This window comes from Magnolia sinica, chromosome 13 (assembly GCF_029962835.1).
Source record: "Magnolia sinica isolate HGM2019 chromosome 13, MsV1, whole genome shotgun sequence".
In the NCBI taxonomy this organism is placed as follows: Eukaryota; Viridiplantae; Streptophyta; class Magnoliopsida; order Magnoliales; family Magnoliaceae; genus Magnolia; species Magnolia sinica.
The window spans coordinates 28,409,782-28,436,278 of NC_080585.1; the positions used below are offsets into that span (position 1 = coordinate 28,409,782).

The 26,497-nt window shown below is 39.0% G+C and overlaps 1 protein-coding gene and 1 non-coding gene across 2 annotated transcripts; one reads left to right on the top strand and one right to left on the bottom strand.

Annotated features, from left to right (window-relative positions):
* Positions 1–626: 626 nt before the first annotated feature.
* Positions 627–17,498, top strand: LOC131224186 (disease resistance protein RPS2-like). The gene is made up of 2 exons (XM_058219725.1): positions 627–845; positions 14,848–17,498. Exon 2 carries the CDS (start codon positions 14,850–14,852, stop codon positions 17,496–17,498), a length of 2,649 nt encoding a protein of 882 aa, XP_058075708.1. The 5' UTR covers positions 627–845; positions 14,848–14,849.
* A 4,171-nt stretch (positions 17,499–21,669) lies between these two features.
* LOC131224622 (small nucleolar RNA R71) lies at positions 21,670–21,776 on the bottom strand. The gene has a single exon (XR_009161092.1). It is a non-coding gene; the product is annotated as a small nucleolar RNA R71 (small nucleolar RNA).
* Between the last annotated feature and the right edge of the window lie 4,721 nt (positions 21,777–26,497).

Below are 26,497 nucleotides of genomic sequence, written 5' to 3' on the forward strand. Positions count from 1 at the left end.
TTCCAGAGCAAATCCATACGAATTGAGACAGAGACCCTCTCCACTCATATATTCTAGTGTTTCCAACAGCAACATAGTAAGGCTTAAACCTTAGCTTGAAGAAGACCACGGTGTGGTCTAGAAGCAGTTCAACCGAACCAGAGTCAAGATTTGAACCGACTGCGAAGTTTTCTCTTCCTTTCTTCTTCTTTTGAGATTTTTTCCTTAATACTGTAATACTGCCAGAAAGTGTGTAATTGAGTTTCATTTAGTGGGCCTTCGTGTTTACTAAATGCAGACCCACACCAGGCTCGTCGTATCCTAGAAGCTATTTGCCTGTAACCTACCAGTATACTCAATTCACTTGAGTAGGGGCAAATAACGCTTTAAAGACAATGTTTCAGACGTGCTTCAGCCTGTCCTGATTTCTGATTATTTTGTACTTTTCGATTTTCACATTATACAGAAATACATTAATCTGTGTAATTTCCAACATTTTAGAGGGTGAGAACCCAGTACATCGTTTCTAACTGTGGTCCATCAGTCCATGTGAATCATGGATAGGGGTGACACATAACGATTGGGTTTGTGTGGTCGTAAACATTACAGTGGGGCCCACACGCCACCATCGTTAACTTATTCCCCTCTTTCTCATCTTCCAATCCACTTCCCCTCTTCTTCTGAGTTCCAACCTCCTCTCTTTCTTTCACCTTACAAGCTCTTCCAGTCATTGCCTCTGACCAAACCGTCAGATTTTTGCCTGAACCTGCCCCAAATTTGGCACTATTCTCGCTTTATAAATACCCAACAACCACAGGACCAAACACAAGGCGCTGTGGCTGTTGCAGAAGTCGAGCCTTAAACAGGTCAGCGTATCTCTCTCTCTCTCTCTCTCTAAAAGAAGACGGACTAGCATTACTGATGGTAGGTACGCGGGGAGCATACCTAAAACCATGTAGCATTAGATCCAATCCATTCATAAGCTACACAGACTCTTATTTAGGCTGGTACCCAGAAATCATGATGGTCAAAATCTTATGCTGGCCACGCTATGGGAAACAGTTGATAAAGAATGCTCACCATTGGTTTTGTGAAGGACCCACAGTGTTGTATATATCTCATCCAGTCCATTCATCTAACTTTGATTCATCAGGATGAAAGCATTCCCCAAAATCCAAGGCTATTCCAAATCTGAGATGGGCCATAACATGTGAACTCAGAGGTTTCTGCATATGGGATGGCCCACCTGAGTGTTGAATCGGCCTTATTTTTGGGGATCAAGGGTGCCAAGGGGTTTTATACCTGATGGACAGTGTGGATCTCATGCAAGTGAAGTTGTTTCCCCTGTAGAAGCAAGGAAGAGTTTTTCAAGAATTAAGACTAATTTCCAAATGTCAATTAGTAGGAGGTTAGGACCATAAAATCAATTTAATTCGGATGACATGCCCTAATACCTAGTATTTTTCAATACTAGGGTATTATCCCGTAACTTAACTTAATATGAATACTAACTTGGTGCGGTGCTTACATCTTAGCCCTTGAAATTTTTATGGAATATAATAAACGGTCTAAATTAATGTGTTGGACTGTATAAGGTCCCAACGCAAACTAAGAGCACTTGGGAGCGGATTAGGTGAGACGCTGGATCCAGCCTGGCGGGTGGGACCTCTGATTGTGGGGCTAATAGTGATGTATGTGCCTTAAATCCACACCATCCAACCGTTTTGAAAGCTCATTTTAGCGTGCGATCCCAAAAAAAGTGAAGCAGATCGAAATCTTATGTGGACCATACCATGGGGAAACAGTAATGATTGAATCCCTACCATTAAAAACTTCATTGGAGCCACTGGAATGTTTATTTGCCATCCAACCTGTTGATAATGTCACAAAAATCTGGATGAACAGACCACACAAACATCATCTTGTTGACCCAAAACTTTTGTGGCTCACAAGAAATTTTTAGTGGTTGATTACCACTATTTCCTCTATTGGGGTCCACCTGAGATTTGGATCTGCTTTATTTTTTAATCATGCCCTAAAATGAGCTTTCAATATGGATAGACGGCGTGGATGTAGTCACATACACACAGTGGGCCCCACAGTCAAGGGTCCCACCGACCTAGGTGGTTCCGGGGTCTCACCTAATCCGCTCCCCGTATGGTGCTTTGAGAGCAGTTTTGATCAAACATATAAAAAAGAAGTCTTACAGTGCCCTCAGAGCACTATATAAGTTGCAGTGCTCCTAGTTGCATTGGGACACTTGGACAATCTATTCCATTGATCCAAACCGTTCCGTAGGTCCAATGCACATTCTTCCATTGATCTAAATGGTTCCATAAGTCCAATGCACATTTCCTGCACCACCCATAAATATCACACTCATCTGAAAAATATTAGCTATTTGATCAATGGATTTTGATACGGACGGTCAAAATTATTTACATGAAAAATATCTAATAAAAAATTATTGTACGGGTCTATTTTATGGGAACCAACATATATTTCTTATGGTTCTTAAGAATCACTTTTGTTAGGAAATTATAATCATCCGTCAATGCTTGAAAATAAAAATGACTATTACCAAATAAGTCCCATTTTCTTCCCTTTTTCAAAGAAACATAATGGTGACCTGTACATGCATGTGGTCCCAGCAAAGCTCATAACTCTTGCCCCATGTTGGTGTTGGTTTGTATGCATTTTTACTTGAATTTTTCTGTAGTCCAAGTAGAGGCTGTGGAGGGTTTTTATTTCTGGTTTTATTTTTATTTTTATTTATTTTTGTAATGCTCATGCCTTAAGTTTAAAGTGTAATGAAGTATATTTGGTGTTCGGATCATTCGAATTGTGTTCCACATTATAGGGTTTGGATTACATAACCAGCTGCCACGCTTGTTCAAACTGAAATATAGCTATAGATTCTGGCAAGTGTTTTATCTTAATTTTCAATAAGATTTCATCATGTTGCAGTTGTTAAAAGGTTACTCGTTTGAATACATTAACTCAAATTAAAATGCATAAACTGTGAAACTGATTGTAACTAAACTACAATTGGAAAATCAGATTGTTTGAAAAATCTGATTGACATCTGTTTGCTGAAATAAGGCTGTTTGATATTTTTCATTTCAACCGTCCAATAACTCCTCATAAATCCATTAGTCATGCAGTTAAATAAGACCAATTTCCTTTCCTTCGTGAGAGGACATTCCATTACCAAATGTCCATTAGTAGGAGGTTAGGATTATATAATCAATTTAATTCTGAGAATATGCTCCACTAAATTGGATGGCTTGGATTAAAGTAGCGTGCACCATGTAGATAGTGTAGATGGTCTCAATCTGTTTCGGAGTATAGTCTATTAACTTGAATTATTGTACGGGTCTTACTTTTTTCTCGGTTGAGAGTGCCGTCCTCTCATTTACTATTATTTCAGCATTGGCTAATGCAGGAAGGAAAATGAGTTAGCGGTTGTAATTGAAGGGGAAAGATGAGCAGAAAGGATGGTCAGGGTTGTTCTGTTATTATGATTCTCGAACCAATGGGCCATGTAAGGCTGAGGCCATCATGTGGACGGTCATGATCCATCATATATGCTTGCAAGTGGATGGCAGATGGATTCTACCATATCTTTTCCTCTAAAGAGGGGTCTTGATGTGTTGGTGGAAATACCTCAATCCAAACCGTCTAAATTGTTTGTAACACTGTAGATGAGATATGGCCCTTAAATCAAGTTGTTGGATGATCTAACTTCTAACCAATGGACACTTATTTGTTTTGATATGTGACTACTTTGTATATTTGATGGACACCACTCCAATGGATGGATCCCTCTATCCATCAGTTGCACCTCTAGCAACCTTAGTATCATATAACTCAAATATTTTACTTTTCTGGTTATGTCATCCAAGTCCTCATCGGATGGAATCCTTTACAACACCTGTTTGTGACAGTAATCGCGTGTGGCCCCACCATGTTATCTGTGGCGCATCTACTACATCCATCGGTTGCACCCCTCGATTCTAGGCCCAGGCCTAAAAATCAGCTAGGTTCACAACTTAAGTGGACCATCACAAAGGGGAACAATGGGTATAGGACCCCAACCATAGGCTTGTTTGTGGGCCCACCATGTTATTTATTTATCATCAAACCTGTTCATCAGGTGTGAAAGCAAAAGAATCAGCCTGCTTCGAAACTTAGCCTAGTCACAGCACGCAAACTTAGAGGTTTTAGCTGCAATTGTAGATTGTTCCCAGAGGTTTAGCCCATCTGAGCTCTATATCAGAGGAAGCTTTTGTATGTACGGTGAACATAAGGACTGACACCGGATGGATACGGTTGTTGTTGTATCCTGTTTACTACGGTTCCTAAAAGCAACTACTTAAAGAACTACAAGTGTCATTACTTAAAGAAATACTCTGCAAAAAACTTTTAAAAATATTTGAAGCATTTTTTACGAAACTATAGCCGGTGCTGAGCTAGATGGATGCATCAGCCAATGGCAGGCATAGCAGAGAAGACCAAGAGAAAGAAAAGCGGGTCAAGGGAAGAGAAGCCATCAGAGGGATACGCGTCAAGAAAAGACAAAAAGATATAAAAGACCAAATGTTGCAACCGTTTCAGCTGCTATAACTGTTGAAATAAAGAGAGAAGCAGCTAGATGGGAAAACAAAAATCTATAAATTACAAGAAGTTTAACAAAGAAAGACATCTTATACAAATCCAACAAATTTAGTCAAATTTATCTTATTTTATCTTAGCATAATCAGTAGCCTTAGTTCTATCTGGGGAGTAATGTTAATCTCTTAGTTGTAATCCAAGTCTATGTTCATATGTTAGATTATATTTGTTCTCAATACAAGTTCTTCATTCAGAAAAGGTTCTTGTAGTTGCTCCTTGACCAGCTGTGAGTATTTCTCTGTCTATTTGCAACCAAGTAGTAAAAAAGTCATTTTATAGGAATGTAGGATGTGATTCACCTATGTAAGTGCTCTACGAAAATCGGAGTTGTGTTGTACAATGATCACGGATGGCTGAGCCTTGCCTTGAGTACGGGGTAGAATGAACATATTCGCAATACAGTCGAGGGTTGCATGGTCAACTGACTCTCCTAGTGGAAACCTTTCATTCTTTCTGATAGATAACGAATCTCTGGATCACTGTATACAAGATTTTGATCCATTCTGTTGTTAGTTGCCATCGGTCGAGGGAAATCCTTGCCTAATACCACTGACGTGGGGGAAGACGTGATGAGGTCGATCATTGTCTTCCTCAATCGACAACCACCTTGAATCCATAAGGCTCTCTTGAATCCACAAGAAAAAAAATCTCGAATCCATGAGAATAAAAAAGAAAACTTCTAAGGAATTATTTCTTTTAAATTAATAAATAATTGAATAATAAAAAATGAGTTTTAACCTCTTTAAATAACCCAAAACAAATTATAAAAACATAATCAAATAGTCCCAATCAAATTAGAAAACAAATTTAGAAAATATGCAAATTTTCGTTGCTTGTCAATTTGTCATCGATTGGTTGGTTCGATAGGTTGAAACAACCTTGAAGTATCTAGAGACTTAAGTAAGAGATTCTGCAATTTTCGATCTGTTGACCTGTGAATAGTATTTTGACTTATCGAACAGTTCTATCAACTTGTTGAATAGACTTGTGAACTATATTTTGACCTATCTAAGCTAGTAGAAAACCAACAAGCAATTTAAAAGTTCTTGTAAAATTTAGACCCGTCGACTTATCGAACCATATTAAATTTTTGTCAATTTCTTTTTGGACTTCTTCTATTCCATGTGCGTTGGGAACATGACATACTGAGTGGATATACAAAATGTCATTAAGGTGGCCCCTACCGTAAGGGTAACGCCCACAAAGCGGCACCAAATCCGTGCCCATAAGTTACCGGGCTCTTAGTTGCATTTTTTTTTTTCATTTGGATAGTCTAATGGGTTGATCTAGATTCTAAACAGTCTATTCACTTAATAACATTTTTTATGGACTAACATGGAGAAATTTCCTGATTAAATGATCCAATCTTATTTGGCCTTATTTTCTCTAGCCATGCATTTTGAAAGCCATGGATCTGATGGTTATAACTGCATAACAAAAGTGATTCTCTAAAATAATAAGGAACCATAGTGGGCCCTAACAAATAGATGGACCGAATTGTTGACTGGATCGGTTTTCGTATAAACAACTTTGACCGTACATATTAAAATCCTTTGGTCCAGTGGTTCGTATTTGTTACATTGGTACGATGTTTACATCTTAGCTCCTGAAATGTTTTAATTATAATGAGTGGTCTAGATTAATGTGTTGGACTGTTTAATGTTCCAACACAACTAGGTCCGGCATTGGAGCATTTCTCTGTTACTTCCCCTCGTACAGGAAGTTCCTGTAGTCAGAATCTCTCACTGATGCCCGCGAAAAATCCACTCCTTCCATCAGTAAAACCACAGGAGTCTAAAAGACAGGCAGATCCAAAACTCATGTGCGCCACACAAAGCAAAACAGTAAGATGTAGGTGCAACTACATGGGAAGGAGGTTGCCTCCTACGCTAAAAGAAATTGGCCTTTTATTGATGAACTTATTACCGACGAAACTTATTTCATCGGTAAATATGACTTTTCAAAAAATTTCCACCACGACTAAATATGTTCTCGCCACCATTTACAACGACAGCCCGAAAACTTTTACTGACAAAATTATTAATCGTCGGTGAAAACAATTTTCCCGATGATTTCATTCGTCGGTAAATGTAATTTTTCTCGACAAATCAAATAGTTCGTCAGAAAATATCAGAGATGCTATTTTTACCGATGTTATACAATATCGTTGGTAAAAGTAGCTTTTTACCGACGAATGAAATCCTCGGTAAACATAACTTTCCTCGACGAAAGCATATTTCATCAGCAAAAGATTCCCGTCACACCAAAATATATTCCCACCCAATGAGGAGAGGCTAATTTTACTGACGTTATACAATATCGTCGGTAAAGGTGCTTTTTACCGACGAAAAAAATCGTCGGTAAAGGTAGCATATGATTTCACTTTTTACGGTTGATCATGGATGTTGAATTATAATTTTTGTTTTTAGTATAGTTAATAAGTATATTTGTATCTAAGATTATTTTTAACAATTGATTGAATGTAATATATATATACACACACACACACACACACACACACACACATCAAATAAGTGAAAATTTATTTTTTAAAATTAAAAGTAATATATAAATGATTTGTAATATCACATGAAAAAGAATATTGAGAAGTTTAAAATTTTAACAATGTATGAGAAAATTTTGAAAACAAAATGATGCTTTTAAAGAAAAAAAAAAATCAGCATTTTGAAATTTTTTAGTAAAAAAAATAAAATTTGAGAAAATTTTTGAGATTTTGAAAACAAAAATTCAGAATTTGTATTTTAATTGTTTTTTTGAAAAATTTTATAATAAAATTGATATTTTGTTAAAAGCTTTCAAAGAAAAATTAAGAGTAAAAAATTATACATTTTGAAAAAAAATGTTATTTTTAAATGGAAATTGAAATTTATTTGTGAAAAAAAAAAATTTGTTTTACCGACGAAATATATCATTTTTCCTACCAAAAGCAACATGTTATGCCGACAATTTTTTTCGACAGTATTTGTTTACCATTGCCGACGAAGTAATATTTTGTCGGGAAAAACCTTTAGTCACAATCTTATCGTGACGATCTTTTCGATGACATATTTCGTCGGTAATAATTATTACCGACGAAAAAAGATAAAATAACGACGAATTATGTCGTCGGTAAAAGAACAATTTCCTGTAATGCTATTGTCGTCACTCGTCTCTAGCCTCAAATGGACAGATTTGTGTGGAAGCCCGCCATGATGTATCTGTTTATCCATACCGACCATCCCTTTTCTCATGTTATTTTAAGGTATGATACCAAAAATGAGGCAGATCCAATGCTCAAGTGAAAACGTAAAAAACTTAGTTTGATACGCAAACTTTTGTGGCCAGACAAATGTTTTAATGATGGTCACTAAATACTGTTGCCTCTCATATGGCCATCTTGAGTTTTGGATCTACCAGATTTTTTTGTCTCTTATCCTAAGGTGATCTGGAAAAATAGGGAGTGGATTTCTCACAAACATCACGGTGGGCCCCATCTAGCATCCCAATGCAGGAATTGTAAGGTTATTAATTTAGCACATCTGTATTTCCTACCGTTGGTCCACTAAGCACAAACAGCAACGTACGTCAGTGCACAAATTTCTCTCAAAGGTTTTATTTTCTTTTTATTTTCTGAGATTTATTTAAACTTTAATCTTCTTTTTTTTTTTTTTTTCATTACTGAAATTTAACGAGACTCGGCTGAGTTAACTCATTCGATTCTTGACTCATTGTTTGATGGAGCCAAATCTGACACAGAAGTTTATACAGTGGGTATATCTTTCAAATAGTGGGAAAATCATGTAATGGCCCACCTTTAATGCTCTGTGAGCCATACTATGATATCATGTGCTTTATCTGCGCAGTTCATCTATTTTGTAAGGTCATTTTAGGGCATGAAATTAAAAATGAGTCGGATCCACATCTCAGGTGGACCATACCAAAGGAAACATTGGTGATTGAACACTTACCATTAAAAACCTACCTGGGCCCCACTGTAATGTTTATTTGACATCCAATTTATCTATGAGATCACGTAGACTTGGATGAAGGGAAAGCATAAATATAAGCTTGATTGAAATTTTTGCAGCCCCTGTGAGGTTTTAATGGTGTCCATTCAATGACCACTATTTCTTGTGGCGTGGTCCCCCTGAGATTTGGATCTGCCTTATTTTTTGGCTAATGCCCTAAAATGATCTGAAAAAATTGAATGTATGGCATGGATATACAATGAAATGCATGCATCTAAGTGGGTCCACTGCCAGGGTGCACAACTTGTCTTTAGTAAACGATGGATTATCTTTGGAAAGGCTTTCTCGGGAACTTCCCGCCACAGGAGCTGCTGGCCCCACCGATGATTTTTGTGTGACCTCTACCGTCCATCTATATTTGCTGGGTCCACCTGATGTTTATACACAATCCATTGCGTTCATAAGGTCGTCCTTATTGGGTATAAACTGAAAGTACAAAAATATTAACCTGATCAAAACCTATGGCCCAACGATTGTTTCAACAGTGGAGGTTTAATTCTCGTTGTTTCCTGTTGTTGCCCACTTTTGTTTTGAATATATCTCATTTTTAGGCCTATTTACTAACATAATTTGGCAAAACAGATGACCAAAGTAGATTTCTCACTAACATCACCGTGGCCCCACCTATTTTTGGGTCAACAATTCACTGCAAAAGGCTTTTGTAGGCAATCCCGTCGAGGGGAGAGTGGCTTAGGATACGACCGGGAACCATCCAAGTGGATGATACATTGACTATAGGGCCCACCTTGCTGTATGAATTGTACATCCACGCTGTCTATCGTTTTGGCCAAGTTATTGTAGGGCATGGTTCCAGAAATGAAGTAAATAGAAATTTTAGGCAGACCACGCCACATGAAACAATTGTCATTAGATACTCATCATTTAAAACTTCCTAAGGTCCATCCTAATATTTATTAACCATCATATCTACTGATAAGGTAACGTAGATCTAGATGAAAGGAAAAAAAAAAAAAAAAAAAACAAATATCGGCTTGAGCAAAAACTTATGTGGTCCAAAATAGGTTTTTAAATGGTGGCCATTCAATGACCACTGTTTCATGTGTAGTCCACCTGAAATTCGTATCTGCTTCAGTTTTTACACCATGTGCTAAAATACGATGGCAAAAAGGATGAACGTCTTGGATATACAATACATATATTGAGGTGGGCCCTACCATTAGGTTCCCACGGTGGTATCAGACACGCAGCCACAATGATAGTTTCAGGACGCAGCCTAGTAGACCAGATGAATTCCTATGCCTATTTGAGGATTTCTATCCCATGTGCTGACATATTTTAACAATATGGGCAGTTATTCATCTTGAAAATTGAATGGACTAGTCACAGCTTACAACTTTAAATCCAAAATTCTTAATGAATAAATGATTGTATATATATTTTTTAAATAGCTGAATACTTACCCTTCCACATGCAAATATGCCTATTTAGGTATCTTTTGAAGTTTCACTAAAAGATCCCACCGTTTTCCTCCTATTGCTCTTTGTTCTCCACATTTATAGTTATCGGGGATAATGATATTATATTTTTATCTCCTGCAGCGAAATATTTAACTATTTTGACAACTCAAACACTACCTACAACCATGTGGACCAAACTTTTCATTAGATCCAACCCATTCATAAGCTACACAGACTCTTATTTAGGCTCGTACCCAGAATTCATGATGGTCAAAAACTTAGGCAAGCCAGGCTGAAACAATTGATAAAGAATGCTCACCATTGGTTTTGTGAAGGGGCCACAGTGCTATATATATCTCATTCAGTCCATTCATCTAACTTGACTCATTAGGACAAAAGCATTCCCGAAAACCCCATGTTATTCCAAAACTGAGATGGGCCAGAACATGTGAACACAGAGGTTTCCACATATGGGATGGCCCACCCGAGTGTTGAATCAGCCTTGTTTTTTGGGATTAAGGGCAACAAGGGGTTTTATACCTGATGGACCGTGTGGATCTCATGCATGTGAAGCTGTTTCCCTTGTAGAATCAAGGAAGAGTTTTTCAAGAATTAAGACTAATTTCCCAATGTCAATGAGTAGGAGGTCAGGACCATAAAATCAATTTAATTACAATGACATGACATGATGTAACACCATGCAATTTTTAATACTGGAGTGTTACGGTGTAACCTTAGTATTAATACTAACTCGGTGCGATGCTTATATATATATATATATATATATATATATATATATATATATATATATATATATATATATATATATATCTTAGCACATATATTGCACACACACAATGAGCTGTCTAGATTAATGCGTTGGACTGTCTAAGGTCCCAACCCCGCTAAGAGCACTTAGGAGCGGATTTGGTGAGATGCAGGATCCACCGCGATGGGTGGGACCTCTGACTGTGGGACTCATAGTGATGCATGTGCCTTGAATCCACTGTCCAACCGTTTTGAAAGCTTATTTTAGGGTGCAATCCCAAAAAAAGTGAAGCAGATCCAAATCTTACGTGAACCATACACTAGAAAACAATAGTGATTGAATCCCTACCATTAAAAATTTTATACGAGCCACCGGAATATTTATTTGCCATCTAACCCGTTGATGATGTCACAAAAATCTGGATGAAGAGACCACACAAGGGTATAAAATTTAAAGCTTCAGAGATCACATGATACAATCCATTTTTTATTTGGCCTTAGTTTCTCTTGCCATTTACTTTCAAAGCTATGGATCTGATGGTTACGATTGCCTGACAAAAGTGATTCTTTTAAATAACAAGCAATCCATAATGAGACCCCAACAAATAGAAGGCTCAAAATGTGGCCTGCCGGAACTCTTTTTTTGTAAACAGCCGTAACTGTCGATTTTAAATTCCTCTGGTCAAATGGATGTGTTTTTAGATTAGTGTGATCCTTACATGTTAGACTTTCAAATGTCTACGGAATATAATGAATGGTCTAGATTAATGTGTTGGACTGTCTAAGGTCCCAACGCCACTTGAGAGCCGATTAAGTTAGACACCGGTGGATATGGGGCGGCTGGGACCTCTGAGTGTGGGCTTCTAGTGATGTATGTGCCACTATAAAATCTAAAGCTTGTTAGTACACCCACTGAAAGATCACACTTCACTGTTAGCCACCCCCACTAGGGAATGGATCCCAAGACCTCAATATGGAAACGAGGTATCTTTCACTCAGTCTACCACTAGTGCCGTATGTGCCTTAAATCCATAGTGTCCAACTATTTTGAAAGCTCATTTTAGGGAACAAGACCAAAAAATGAAGCTCATCCAAATCTTATATGGACCATACCATACTATAGGAAACAATAGTGATTGAATCCCCACCATTGAAAACTTTGTGGGGCTACCGGAATGTTTATTTGCCATCCAACCCGTTGATGATGTCACAAAAAACCTGGACGAAGAGAACACGCAAGGGTATAAAATCTAAAGCTTAAAATGAGAAGCCAAACTCACTATCACGTCATACCACCATTACATTATTGGGAAATGTCAGAGTGTTTCTCAGAGCACTTGTTAGTTATAGCGCTCCTAGTTGTATTCTTTCACTTGGACGGTCAGATCAATCAATATAAAACATCTGTTCACTCGATAACACATTTTCTAGACTAACATAGATAAATTTTCTTGTCACATGGAACAATCCATTTTTTATTTGGCCTTAGTTTCTCTGGCCATCAACTTTCAAAGCTATGGATCTGATGGATATGATTGCCTAACAAAAGTAATTCTTTTAAATAACAAGCAATCCATACCGGACCCCAACAAATAGAAGGCTCAAATTGTGGCCGGCCGGAACCGTTTTTATGTAAACAACCTTCATTTTTTGGATTTTAAATTTCTTTGGTCAAATGGATGTGTTTTTAGATTAGTGTGATCCTTACATGTTAACTTTGAAATGTCTACGGAATATACTGAACGGTCTAGATTAATGTTTTGGACTGTGTAAGGTCCCAACGTCACTTAAGAGCCGATTAAGTTAGACATCGGTACATCGGTGGATCTGGGGGGGCGGATCCTCTTTTTTTTCCCCTTTGTTAGCTTGTTAGTACACCCTCTGTCAGATCACACTTCACTGTTAGCCACCCCCACTAGGGAATGGATCCCAAGACCTCCATGATGAAACGAGGTATCTTTCACTCAGTCTACCACGGGTGCCGTATGTGCCTTAAATCCATAATGTCCAACTGTTTTGAAAGCTCATTTTAGGGAACGAGACCAAAAAACGAAGCAGATCCAAATCTTATATGGACCATACCATAGTATAGGAAACAATAGTGATTGTATCCCCACCATTGAAAATTTTGTGGGGCCACTTGAATGTTTATTTGCCATCCAACCTGTTGATGATGTCACAAAAAACCTGGACGAAAGAGAACACGCAAGGGTATAAAATCTAAAGCTTAAAATGAGAAGCTAAACTCACTATCACGTCATACCACCATCACATTATTGGGAAATGTCCGAGTGTTTCTCGGAGCACTTGTTAGTTATATTGCTCCTAGTTGTATTCTTTGATCACTTGGACGGTCAAATCAATCAATCTAAAACATCTGTTCACTCTATAACACATTTTCTAGACTAACATATATAAATTTTCTTGTCACATGGAACAATCCATTTTTTATTTGGCCTTAGTTTCTCTGGCCATCAACTTTCAAAGCTATGGATCTGATGGTTACAATTGCCTAACAATAGTGATTCTTTTAAATAACAAGCAATCCATACCAGACCCCAACAAATAGAAGGCTCAAATTGTGGCCGGCAGGAACCGTTTTTATGTAAACAACCTTCATTGTCAATTTTAAATTCCTTCGGTCAACTGGATGTGTTTTTAGATTGGTGTGATCTTTACGTGTTAGACTTTGAAATATCTATATATGGAATATAGTGAACGGTCTAGATTAATGTGTTGGACTGTCTAAGGTCCCAACGCCACTAAGAGCATTTGGGAGCCGATTAGGTTAGACACCTGATGGATCCAGGGCGGCTGGGACCTCTGACAGTGGGCTTATAGTGATGTATGTGCCTTAAATCCAGTGTCCAACCGTTTTGAAAGCTCATTTTAGTGAATGATCCCAAAAAATGAAGCTCATATGGACCATACCATACTATAGGAAATAATAGTGATTGAATCCCTACCATTAAAAACTTCACGGGGCCACTGGAATGTTTATTTGCTATCCAACCCGTTGATGATGTCACAAAAAAGTCTACAAAAATATCATCCAGTTGATCCAAAATTTTTGGGGCCAACGAGAAGTTTTTAGTGGTCGATTACCACTATTTCCTATATTATGGTCCACATGAGATTTGCATCTTCCTTATTTTTACGAATACAAGGCGTGGGTGTAGTCACATACACAAGTGGCCCCAGAGTCAGGCATTCCGGGTCTCACCTAATCCGCTCCCCGAGCACTTACAACGTGTAGTGCTTCGAGAGCAGTTTAAACAAATTAAAGAAGTATTACAGTGCCGTCCGAGCACTATGTAAGTTATAGTTCTCCTAGTTGCGCCAGGACATTTGGACCATCTGATCCATTGATCTAAACCGTTCCATAGGTCCAATGCACATTCTTCCATTGATCTAAATGGTTCAATAAATCCAGTGCACATTTCTTGAGCCACCCAAAAATATCACACTCATCTGAATAATATTAGCTATTTGATCAAATGGATTTTGATTTGGATGGTCAAGATTTTTTACACGAAAAAGATCTTAACAACAAGTTGATATTCTATTTTATGTGAACCATCATATATATATATATATATATATATATATATATATATAGTTCTTAGGAATCACTTTTGTTAGGAAATTACAATCATCCGTCAATGCTTGAAAACAATGGCTATACCAAATAAGGCAATGATGTAATGTATCATCCGATCAGTGATATTTTTGAATGATATCCTCTGAACTGTTGTTTTTGAATTAATGTACAGTTTGGATCGACTGATTGTCCATGTGAACCAATGCAACTAGGAGCAATATAATTTATAATGCTCTTCTCAAATAATCATCTTACTTTTGACTAAAAGCTGTGGAAATAAGAAACTTCAAAAGCAAAAACAGAGCTGTGAGAGTTCTATCGTACTCTCTACTCTCAACCCTTCCATACATTTTAACATTTCTCATTTTCTCATCCACAGTCATGGATGCCATCACATCTCGCCTGTTGGATCCCATCACTCAACGCATAGGACATGTCGTCAACCTCCAAGAAAATGTGGACTCCTTGAAGAACGTCATGAACGAATTGAAATGTGTAAGGGACGACGTGAAGACAAGGGTGGAAGTTGCCGAACGGCAGAAACTCAAACGCACACACTATGTGCACTGGTGGCTAGAAAAAGTAGAATCCATCGAAACTGAAGTGAATGCCATGGTAGAAGAATCTAAGAAAGTGACGAGATGGTCTGGCTACCAGCTCTGCAAGAAGGTGGCGATGAAGCTGGACAACGTAGTCAAGTTGAAGAGCAAAGGTGAGTCCTTCAGTAAGGTGGCATACAAGCCGCTTCCCGATGCCATTGAAGAGATGCCTAGCACATCAGCTGTAGGCAGAGACTTGGTGTTGGAGAAGGTTCTAAACTGGATTGGCGAAGGGAAAGGGGGAATTATTGGAATATATGGAATGGGGGGAGTGGGGAAAACAACCCTCCTGAATGATATCAACAACAAATTCCTTAAAAGAAATCATGATTTCCATGTCGTGATTTGGGTGGTGGTGTCGAAAGAATTAAATGAGGGAAAAATTCAGATGGATATTGGCAAGCGATTGGGCTTGCCTTGGGCAGAGAATGAAAGCTACAGCGAGACACGGGCTCATGACATTCGCAAGGCCTTGAGCAGTAAGAAATTCATTCTATTGTTGGATGATGTTTGGGAATCATTCGATCTACAGAAGGTCGGAATTCCTCATCCAAGCAGCCAAAACATGAGCAAGGTCGTTTTCACCACACGAGATGAGAAAGTCTGTGGCCACATGACCGCCGACAAGAAGATCAAAGTAGAATGTCTCCCAGAGCAAGAAGCAATGGATCTATTTCTACGGAATGTTGGTGAAGAGGCCATGAAATCCCATCCAGAGATACTGATCCTTGCCAATAGCGTCGCTAAAGAGTGCAAGGGTCTACCCCTTGCGCTCATCACCATCGGGCGGGCCATGGCATGTAAGAAGACACCACAGGAATGGAAGCATGCAATATCAGTTCTTCGCACGAGCAAGCCACCATCAGAAATATCAGGTATGGATGATGAAATGCTTTTGCGCTTGAAATTCAGTTATGATAATCTCGGTGGTGACACGATTAAATCGTGTTTCCTGTACTGCGCACTGTTTCCGGAGGATTACTCCATTGACAAAGAAGAACTTATAGATTACTGGATAGGTGAAGGATTCTTAGATGGGTGGGATGATGATCTTGATGAAGCACGTAACAAGGGACATGATATCATTGGAAGATTAAAGGCTGTGTGCTTGTTAGAGAATGGTTCAGATGAAAAAACAGAGGTGAAGTTCCATGACGTGATACGTGATCTAGCGTTATGGATAGCTTCCGAGTGTGGGAAGAAGAAGAACAGGTTTTTGGTGCGAGCAGGCATTGGACTGAGGCATGCACCGGACGTCGAAAGGTGGAAGGAGGCCGACAGGATATCTCTAATGAATAATTACATAAAAGAAATAACAGAGACACCTCAATGCCCCAACCTATTTACCTTGATGCTCCAAATGAATTCGCATTTTGAAAACGTCCACACTGATTTTTTTCAATTCATGCCTGTTCTTAAGGTCTTAGATCTTTCACATTCATCTATTAAGGAGCTTCCTGTAGGGATGGGTAACTTGGCAGAGCTACGATATCTCAATTTATCATGCACATGCATTGAATCATTGCCTAAAGAGATAGGAAATCTGACGAAGCTGAAGCACTTGGACTTGGAATCAACAGATTGTTTGCAGATAATTCCTCGCGGGGCAATCTCTAGGCTTTCTGAGTTAATTGTGATGAACCTAAATCAAAGTTATTCAAAATGGGAAGAGGGAAGTGGTGGATGTAATATGACTGAGTTGGTAGGCTTGAAACGTTTAACCCATCTTCAAATCTGCATAGAAACTCTGGAAGCTCTTGAAAGGTTGCTGAGCTCTAACCAACTGAGGAATGCTACTAGGTTTCTACAACTGAAAGGATGCGAGGGACTGACTACATCCGCCTCTTTTTCAGCAATGAAGAGTCTTAAAGGACTTTCTATTCAATCTTGTGATATGTTGGAGGAGGTGATGATTGGTGCTGATGGAGAGAGAGATGATGATTATCTTGTTTATTGCCTAGAATCACTCAAACTTGACCGTCTTCCCGTCTTAAATAACATTCATGTGGGCCGCGGATGCTTCCGGAGCTTTCGCAGTATATATATTTGGAATTGTTACGAGTTGAAGAAAATTCATTATTTACTGCAACTTAAGAATCTTGAAACAATCGAAATAATAGGTTGCCCTGTACTAGAAGAAGTAATAAACACAGCTGCTGACGATGAAGTGGGAGAGAAAGGGCTAATGCAGCTCAAAGCTATAAAGCTCTGGTACCTTCCAGAACTAAGTAGCATATGTAGCTATGCACTGCATTTTCCTTCCTTGGAGGTACTCAACGTGATGCACTGCCCAAAGTTGAAGAAGCTCCCTCTTCATGTTGATCAGAATTCTCTAAGGCTCATACGTGGTGAAAAAGATTGGTGGGATGCATTAGTGTGGGAATCAGATTACATCAAGTCCTATTTTCTTCCCTTTTTCAAGGAATGGTGAGAGTTATTGTAAAGGTAGAAATCTTTTTAGGAGTATTTCATAAATGAAGTGTTCATTTTGTTATTAATGTAATACCTGATACCTGTTCCATATGATATTAAATTAATTTCTCATGAGATGGCTCACCACATTAGCTTACTACTTTAGTTCTCCAAACTTGGCTTTGTCTCGCACTAAAAACAAAGAGAAAATGGGTTGGTCCTTCCAGGCGTGAGATGTATTATATAACTCTTGAGATTTTTTAAGATCATTCCATCAGTTAATGGATATGCCCCCACATACGCAGGCATGATGAACAGTTGCAATATCCAAACCACTCATCAGAAGGGTACCACTAGCCCAAGAATCACGTACGTCAGTCCACTAGTCAAGCTAACCACAATTACGTGAAAAAAAAAATGAAGTAAATTTAAACTTGTAATTCTTTGCTCATGGAGCCCACATGTAGGCAACCAACGCTAAGTGCTGATTCTCATTTAGGATAGGTAGTAGTTGATTTCATAAATGTTCAAGATCAGGAGAAACGGGCTGGAAGGCCCAAACCAGGACAATATTAGCCTAAATAGCATTATAGTTTTAGACGGTTATAACTTTGCTTCCAATTATCTGATCGGCTAAATTTGCAAAAAGGTTTGCATAAGTTCTCTAACCAGTCAACTTCATATATGATGGTGCACCTAAATTAATGGACGACTGATCAGGGTCAAATATTGCATATCAGACCCCAGTAATTACCAGATTTTACGTATATGAAAATGCTTAATAGAGTATTTTAATTGTATTTTTGTTACAGAATGAAGTCAGGAGCGTTAATTGAAAATTGATGTTAAAGGCATGGATTTCATGATCCAAAGTCTCCAGAGCACGGGATGGACTCCAGGGAATCAATAATGAAGATTTTACACGCCTGAGATCTGAGGAAAGCAAGCCAAAGGGGCCCGAAAAGGGTCCAGAATGCAAGATCACATGGTTCCCGCTATCCGATCAGTTCGAAACTTCATACATGGGATGAGGGCCGTAAATTAACCGTACATATTAAATTTCAGCCATTGAAGAGCTCGGGAAGTGGTCTAACGGCGAGATCAGCCCCTTAATTCATTAAGTGGGGCCCGCTGGATATCTGGATATACATCAATTTTGGTCCTGACAGTGGAAATAATATGAGAAAAAGGATGGACGGTGCGGATTTCTCGAAATCATCACAGTGGACCTATATCTATAGCGTGTGTACACAGTGCACATGTGCACTGCTTGAGCACCGAACGGACTAAAGTCGGTCCGCGCCGCGTAACGGACGAAAATCCATTTTTTACGGACCGCTGTGGGCCCCACCGGTAGCACGTACGGTTAATCTAAACCGTTCATCGTGTAGAAGGGCTCAATATCTACAAAACCATGTTTTCCGTTTATGCTCATGCGTGCACACGTGCGTGATACAGAGGCCACAAACAGGCCGTCTTGTGACGTTCAAAACTGATTTTGTTCTGATTTCTTCTCTGGGCTGCGTCCACGCAAATTCAAAACCATCCATATTTGAACGAAATCTCGTCCTCTATCCAATGGACGGGGTGGATTTCCCCGAAAAAGCTTATGTGGGGCCCACCGAGCATCACAGCGCCGGACGTGCGAAGGCTTACGCACGTCCGCGAAGAACTGACTTCCGGGCGGTTGTGGCCCACCATCTTCGATCAGATGGAAGATCTGATCCGTCCATCGTGTAGAAGGCTTCGAAAGCTTCAAAACCATGTTGACATTCCTCGCCCATGCGTACACACGTGTGCGGTACAGAGGCCAAAAGTAGACTGCCCCGGGACGTTCACAACCGAGTTTTTTTGAGATTTCTTCTGTGGGCCGCGCTAATGGACCTTCGAATCCACTCATTTTTGACTGAAATTTCATTCTGAATCCAATGGATGGGGTGGATTTTCCAGAAAATACCTCTGTGGGGCCCACCGATCACGGCTGCGAAAAATTGCACTTCGAGTCCTTCTACGACTCTGCCACCGACCCCAGCCATCCAGCAGCTATAGAAGGAGAGTTTTGGACGTGGGAAAGACATTGAGAACCAGAGGAAATTCCAGACCTAGAGCAAGGGAGAGAAGAGAGAGAAGAAAGAGAAGAAAGAGAAGAAAGAAGAGAGAGATCGATCGGTTTGATGTTCCTTATTTTTATGAATTTTATTTCATCTATTTTTATGGATTTTATGGGTCACTAATCTCTCAACTAGGGCTGAGATGAAGCCCCTAATTTGATTAGCTTTTATTTTAGTTGATTTACTTTGAATATCAATTAATTTGTTTCTTTCTTTAAGTGGGCTTTATGGGTTTAAATTCTATACTTCTCCATCTATGAACTTGATTAAAGTATATATATGGATGTTGTTTGGATGCTTATTATAGGTGCTTGTGTCTGATCAAGAACAAGTTTCCTATAGAGGAAGAAACAGGGTGCTTTAATGAATGTACATTCCATGTACCCGACCAAGGATATGGGATATGTCATTCATGGCATTGCTTAAAGGAATTAGACAGTCTGTATGCCACGATTAAGGACACAGATTGTGCTTTCTCTGTATAAGTGGTATCAATCTAGATCAAGGTGAATCAACAGACAAAACAAGGGTTAGGATAATTAGGGGTGGATTCGAAAGTCCTAGTGCTCTCTCTCTGATTGAATTTTCTTCCCTGTTCTTAATTAATTGTTTTTCATAAAATTGTGCTTAGTAATTCATTCCATTATTTGTTGGATTAGTTAAGGAGAATCATAGATTTGAATTGTGACGACCAGTCCTCGTGGGAACGATCTCGTAATACGTACCGTATCTACATCTGATTCGTATACTTGCGAGTTTAAAAATCATTTAAATCGTGTTGGTTTAAATAAAACATCAAGTTTTTGGCGCCGTTGCCGGGGACTGTTTTGTTCCAATTGGATTTAGGATTCTCTCTTATCATAATTCATAGTCTTAGGTTTTTTACTAACTCTAGGTTAAATTTTTTTGAAACTAACCTATTTCCTGTTTTGTAGGGACCTGACATAAACTACTAATTTGGTAATCTCTTTCCAAATTTTCTATTTTTTTTCTAATTTCTATTTTTAGAATTAAGGTTTTATTTTTTTATTTTTTTATTTTTTTTAGAAAGTTTCTATTTCTAGGCTATTTTATTTTTTATTTTTATTTTTAGAAATTTCCTATTTTCTAATTCTAGATTCTGATTCTTCTTTCAAGTAACTTTCTATTTTCTAGTTTAGGTTTTATTATTTTTAGAAGAGTCTTTAGGTTTTATTTTTTTTTTAGAAAGTTTCTCTCTTATTTTCTAATTTCCTATTTTTTAGAAATTTTCCCTTTTTAGAAACTAACTTAGCTTTTATTTCTAAGATTACAAACTTTCTTTTTTAGAAATTAACCGTTGCTTAGGATTTTTTTGCTAGCATTATTTTAGTAAATTTAATTTATTTTTGTTTTCTTTTTGTTTACAGGAATTAAGGAAGGAAGCTGCTAAATAACATTGACTTCAAAAGTAGGAGCTCTCTATTCTTCAGACATCAATCATCTCCTTTTCCGGGTTCTTTCTTCCCATTCTAAATTACATAGTTTTAACTTGTTTTAGAATCTCATAGTTTCTAGGTCTAGTTTTATTTCTCTTAGGTTGCTTCTTAGTTTAGTTTTCTTTCTTACATTGCAATAACATAGTTTATGCTAGGACGTAGATCTCTGAATATAGAACTAGCACCGTTTGATCCTGAGATTGAAAGAACAATTCGTGAAAGATTGAGAAATAATCCTGTTGAAATGGCGAATGAGACTGAAGTTAAAGCTCTCAAAGATTATTCAGCTCCTGTCCAATTTAATGCGCCTTCATGCATAGTGTTGCCAACCACTACGGCAGCGCACTTTGAACTTAAACCTGGAGTCATACAATTGTTGCCATCCTTTTATGGATTGGACAAGGAGGACCCATATCATCATGTGAAAGAATTCTTAAACATTTGCTCCACCTTTAAGTTCCAAAACTTCTCAAACGATTCGATCCGCCTACGCCTGTTTCCTTTTTCTTTGAAGGATAAGGCGAAAGCATGGTTGAATTCTCTAGAAGTTGGATCTATCACTACATGGGACCAACTGTCTAAGAAGTTCTTAAACAAGTTCTTCCCCGTTCACAAAACCAATGCCCTCCGTAGAGAAATTACTAACTTCACACAAAAAGAGGGCGAGCACTTTCATGAATGTTGGGAAAGATGGAAGGACTTACTTCTTAAATGTCCTCACCATGGTTTTGAGAAGTGGCAACAAGTTCAATACTTCTATGACGGTCTGACACCACAGAACCGTCGCATGGTTGATGCCACCAGTGGAGGGTCATTCATGACCAAAAGTGATGTCGAAGCGTGGAACTTCTTTGAAACCTTGTGCGAAAATTCCCAGCAATGGGATTATTCAAATAGAGGTGACAGAAGTCCCCAACCACAAAAGAGAGGTGGTATATATGAGATAGGAGTCATGCCAGAGCTGAGCGCCAAGCTTGATAACCTGACAAAGAAAGTTGATGCTCTGGTATTAAATAATGGACCACCACAAACAGCTCAAGTCGAGGCATATGCCACATGTTCTAGTCCTGCCCATCCTATGCAGTCTTGTCCATCTGGTGCAGCATTCCCAGAACTTCTCTCTGAACAAGTTCATGCTATGAACACTTTTCACAAATCTGGGAATGATCCTTACTCGAACACATACAACCCAGGGTGGGCTAGACATCCAAATTTTTCTTGGGCAAAAGGACCACAACAAGGAGGACCATCTGAAAATCCTCCTATGCAACCTTACTCCCAAGTGGGCAATCAACAACCTCAGCAGTTCTCACAGTATCAACAAGTGCCTCCACAATCAAGGAAACCATCTCTTGAGGATACACTCCATCTTTTCATGCAGAGTTCTCTCCAATTCCAAAAAGACACCCAACAAACCTTACTGGCCAACCAGCAAAGCTTACATGCAAATGCACAATCCATTGCCAAGTTGGAAGTACAATTGGGTCAACTAGCTGCCACATTAAGTGAGAGAGAGAAGGGCAAGCTCCCTAGCCAACCTGAGGCTAATCCAAAGGGACAGTATGAGATTGGCTCTAATTCCAACCAAGGGCAATATCATGAACAGGCCAAATCGATCACTACCCTTAGGTCAGGCAAGCAGATTGATAACAGAATAGAGATGCCTGGGGATGAATCAAATTCTAAAACAGAAGATCAAGATGAAGCAGAAAGCCATACCAATGCATCCAAAGTCCAAAAGCTCTCTGACTCTCCAAGAGCCACTAATGTGCCACCTTATGTGCCCAAAGCACCCTTTCCTCAACGTCTGGCACCAATAAAGAAAAGAAATAACTTTGATGAAATCTTGGATGTGTTTCAAAAAGTGCAAGTCAACATCCCGTTGCTTGACGCTATCAAGCAAGTCCCTGCTTACGCTAAGTTTCTTAAAGATTTATGCACTCAAAAGCGTAAGCAGAATGTTCATAAGAAAGTCTTCCTTGCAGAGCAGCTCAGCTCCATGATTCAACATAACACCCCTCCTAAATTTAGGGATCCAGGAGCTCCCACCATTTCTTGCGGCATAGGAGATCATAAGATCGGGAAGGCATTACTTGATTTAGGGGCGAGTGTCAATTTGTTACCATATTCGGTTTATGAGCAACTAGGACTTGGTGAGTTGAAACCGACTAAGGTAACATTACAACTAGCCGATAGATCTGTCAAGGTGCCCCGGGGTGTTATTGAAGATGTGTTAATCCAGGTTGATAAATTTTATTTTCCAGTGGATTTCATAGTTATAGATACTCAGCCTGTCCAGAATCTTCATAGTCAGATCCCAGTCATTTTGGGTCGTCCATTTTTGGCCACATCTAATGCTATTATCAATTGCAGGAATGGAGTTATGAAATTGTCCTTTGGTAACATGAATATTAAACTCAATGTTTTTAATGCAGGACAACAACCCTCAGATTTGGATGACATATTTGAAGTGGACATGATCGAGAGCCTTGTGCAGGACTCCTTCCGTACATCTTTTGAAGATCCTCTTGAGACCTGCTTAGCACAACCGGGCATGGATTTTGACATTGATAGTCCCATCCATGAAGTCAATGCATTGCTCGACTCCACTCCTATATTGGAGACTGAAAAATGGAGAGCGAAAGTGGAACCTCTTCATCCCTCTGAGACTCTTCCTGACAGCACAGTTTGTAACTCTGAGAAGACAAAGGCGAGCAGGCTGCTTAATGTTCTTAGAGCATATAAGGCAGCAATTGAACGGAAGATAGAAAAAATCCAGGGAGTATGCCCCACTGTATGGATGGATCATGCTGTGGTAATATCGCATAACATGCAAAGGAAGCGTGATCCTAACATAGAAGAAGTCGTTCGAGCAGAAGTCCTTAAATTATTTGACGACAGTGTCGGTTGCCTTATTTCAGATAGCACGGTTCATGGGAACTCACATCACTTGTCCTGGGATCGGTTAAACAAAGATGTTGAGGAAATTTATTTGGCGGACCCAGGTTATCAAGATTGATTAATTCATGGTCCATTCTTGTCTAGTTGAAGACGTTAAACTTAGCGCTCCTAGGACGCAACCCAAATTTTCATTCCATTTCACTTTTCTCATTCATTAGTTCAATGTTTGTGGGTAGCATTGCCGCAAACCCTCACGAGACTACAACTCGTCCACTAGGGGTAACCTAGGGGTTTAAAGGCTTGTTGCATGCGCTAAATGCAATCGAGAGCACCTGCGAAAGTGGTATAGGTAGGATCTTCTTTTCTTTTTCTTTTTGTTATTTTTGCTTCTGTTAATTTCTCTCTTGCCCTAACTTGCTCTTACATTGATAATTTTGGGAAGCCTCTTGATTCTCCGTCCAGGTACTATCTTTCCCTCATTCCTCTTTTATTATTCGTTGTTCCATGTGCATCGCATGATTATTTCTTTTACATTGAGGACAATGTAGATTTTAGGTTGGGGGTGGGAGATTAGGTTACCTAATCAGTATTTTCTTGGTCTTGAGCAAAATTTGTGAAAATTTTAAAATTTTTTCTGGAATTTCTATTAAATTCAAAGTGATTTTGAAGGATAGTTGTGATTTTACCATTATAAGATACATGATGTTGGTAACTAATGACTCTTGGATTCGGCCATCTGCTTGATTTCACAGTCCATTTTGATTTGTTAATCCATGATTAGACGTTGTAAACATTGATTGAGTCATGATTTCACATATCACATCTCGCTTACACATTAAGCTTTCGGTTCGATAACTGAATGATTAACTTGGTAAAAAGAAGAATTAAAAGGCTAAGTCACATAATCTTCACCATAGGTTTGCTCCCTATAGGTATAGATTTGATTCTCCATAGTTGACTTATAAAAAATGAGGCGACGAGTTTTCGCCATAGGTTTGCTCCCTATAGGTAAGAATTTGATTCCCCTCATTTGCGTTACTGCTCATAAAGAAAATCAAAGGCTGGTAAAATGAAAAGTTAATCTGTGAGATAAGTGTTGGTTTCAAGCTTGGTTGTCACGAATTACCAATGATATCATGAGATTGACAATTGGATCTCTTAATGTTTGTAAGTCGAGATTACACTATACATTCATGGAGCTCGATGTTCAGAAATGTTCTAATTAATGGATTAATATGTTGAACTCGATTATGAAGTTTACTGTGAGCTTGATTTCAGGAGAAAATTCTACTTACCATTCATGAATCTTAGAATTTTCACATCTCAGCTGTCTGTTCACAAGTTACTTGAGTTACAGGAATCATCTTTTATTTCTAAAATTATTTTTCGCATACTTTGCTCGGGACTAGCAAAATGCTGGTTGGGGGTTGTGATCAGGGTCAAATATTGCATATCAGACCCCAGTAATTACCATATTTTACGTATATGAAAATGCTTAATAGAGTATTTTAATTGTATTTTTGTTACAGAATGAAGTCAGGAGCGTTAATTGAAAATTGATGTTAAAGGCATGGATTTCATGATCCAAAGTCTCCAGAGCACGGGATGGACTCCAGAGAATCAATAATGAAGATTTTACATGCCTGAGATCTGAGGAAAGCAAGCCAAAGGGGCCCGAAAAGGGTCCAGAATGCAAGATCACATGGTTCCCGCTATCCGATCAGTTCGAAACTTCATACATGGGATGAGGGCCGTAAATTAACCGTACATATTAAATTTCAGCCATTGAAGAGCTCGGGAAGTGGTCTAACGGCGAGATCAGCCCCTTAATTCATTAAGTGGGGCCCGCTGGATATCTGGATATACATCAATTTTGGTCCTGACAGTGGAAATAATATGAGAAAAAGGATGGACGGTGCGGATTTCTCGAAATCATCACAGTGGACCTATATCTATAGCGTGTGTACACAGTGCACATGTGCACTGCTTGAGCACCGAACGGACTAAAGTCGGTCAGCAGCGCTGACCCGACTTTCTTATTTCAAAAACGGAGATTTCCGTTTCAGCGCGCGTAACGGACGGAAATCCGTTTTTTACGGACCGGTAGCACGTACGGTTAATCTAAACCGTTCATCGTGTAGAAGGGCTCAATATCTACAAAACCATGTTTTCCGTTTATGCTCATGCGTGCACACGTGCGTGATACAGAGGCCACAAACAGGCCGTCTTGTGACGTTCAAAACTGATTTTGTTCTGATTTCTTCTCTGGGCTGCGTCCACGCAAATTCAAAACCATCCATATTTGAACGAAATCTCGTCCTCTATCCAATGGACGGGGTGGATTTCCCCGAAAAAGCTTATGTGGGGCCCACCGAGCATCACAGCGCCGGACGTGCGAAGGCTTACGCACGTCCGCGAAGAACTGACTTCCGGGCGGTTGTAGCCCACCATCTTCGATCAGATGGAAGATCTGATCCGTCCATCGTGTAGAAGGCTTCGAAAGCTTTAAAACCATGTTGACATTCCTCGCCCATGCGTACACATGTGTG

Coding starts and splice junctions, on each gene's coding strand:
- LOC131224186 (XM_058219725.1), top strand. CDS start 14,850: ATGGATGCCATCACATCTCGCCTGTTGGATCCCATCACTCAACGCATA.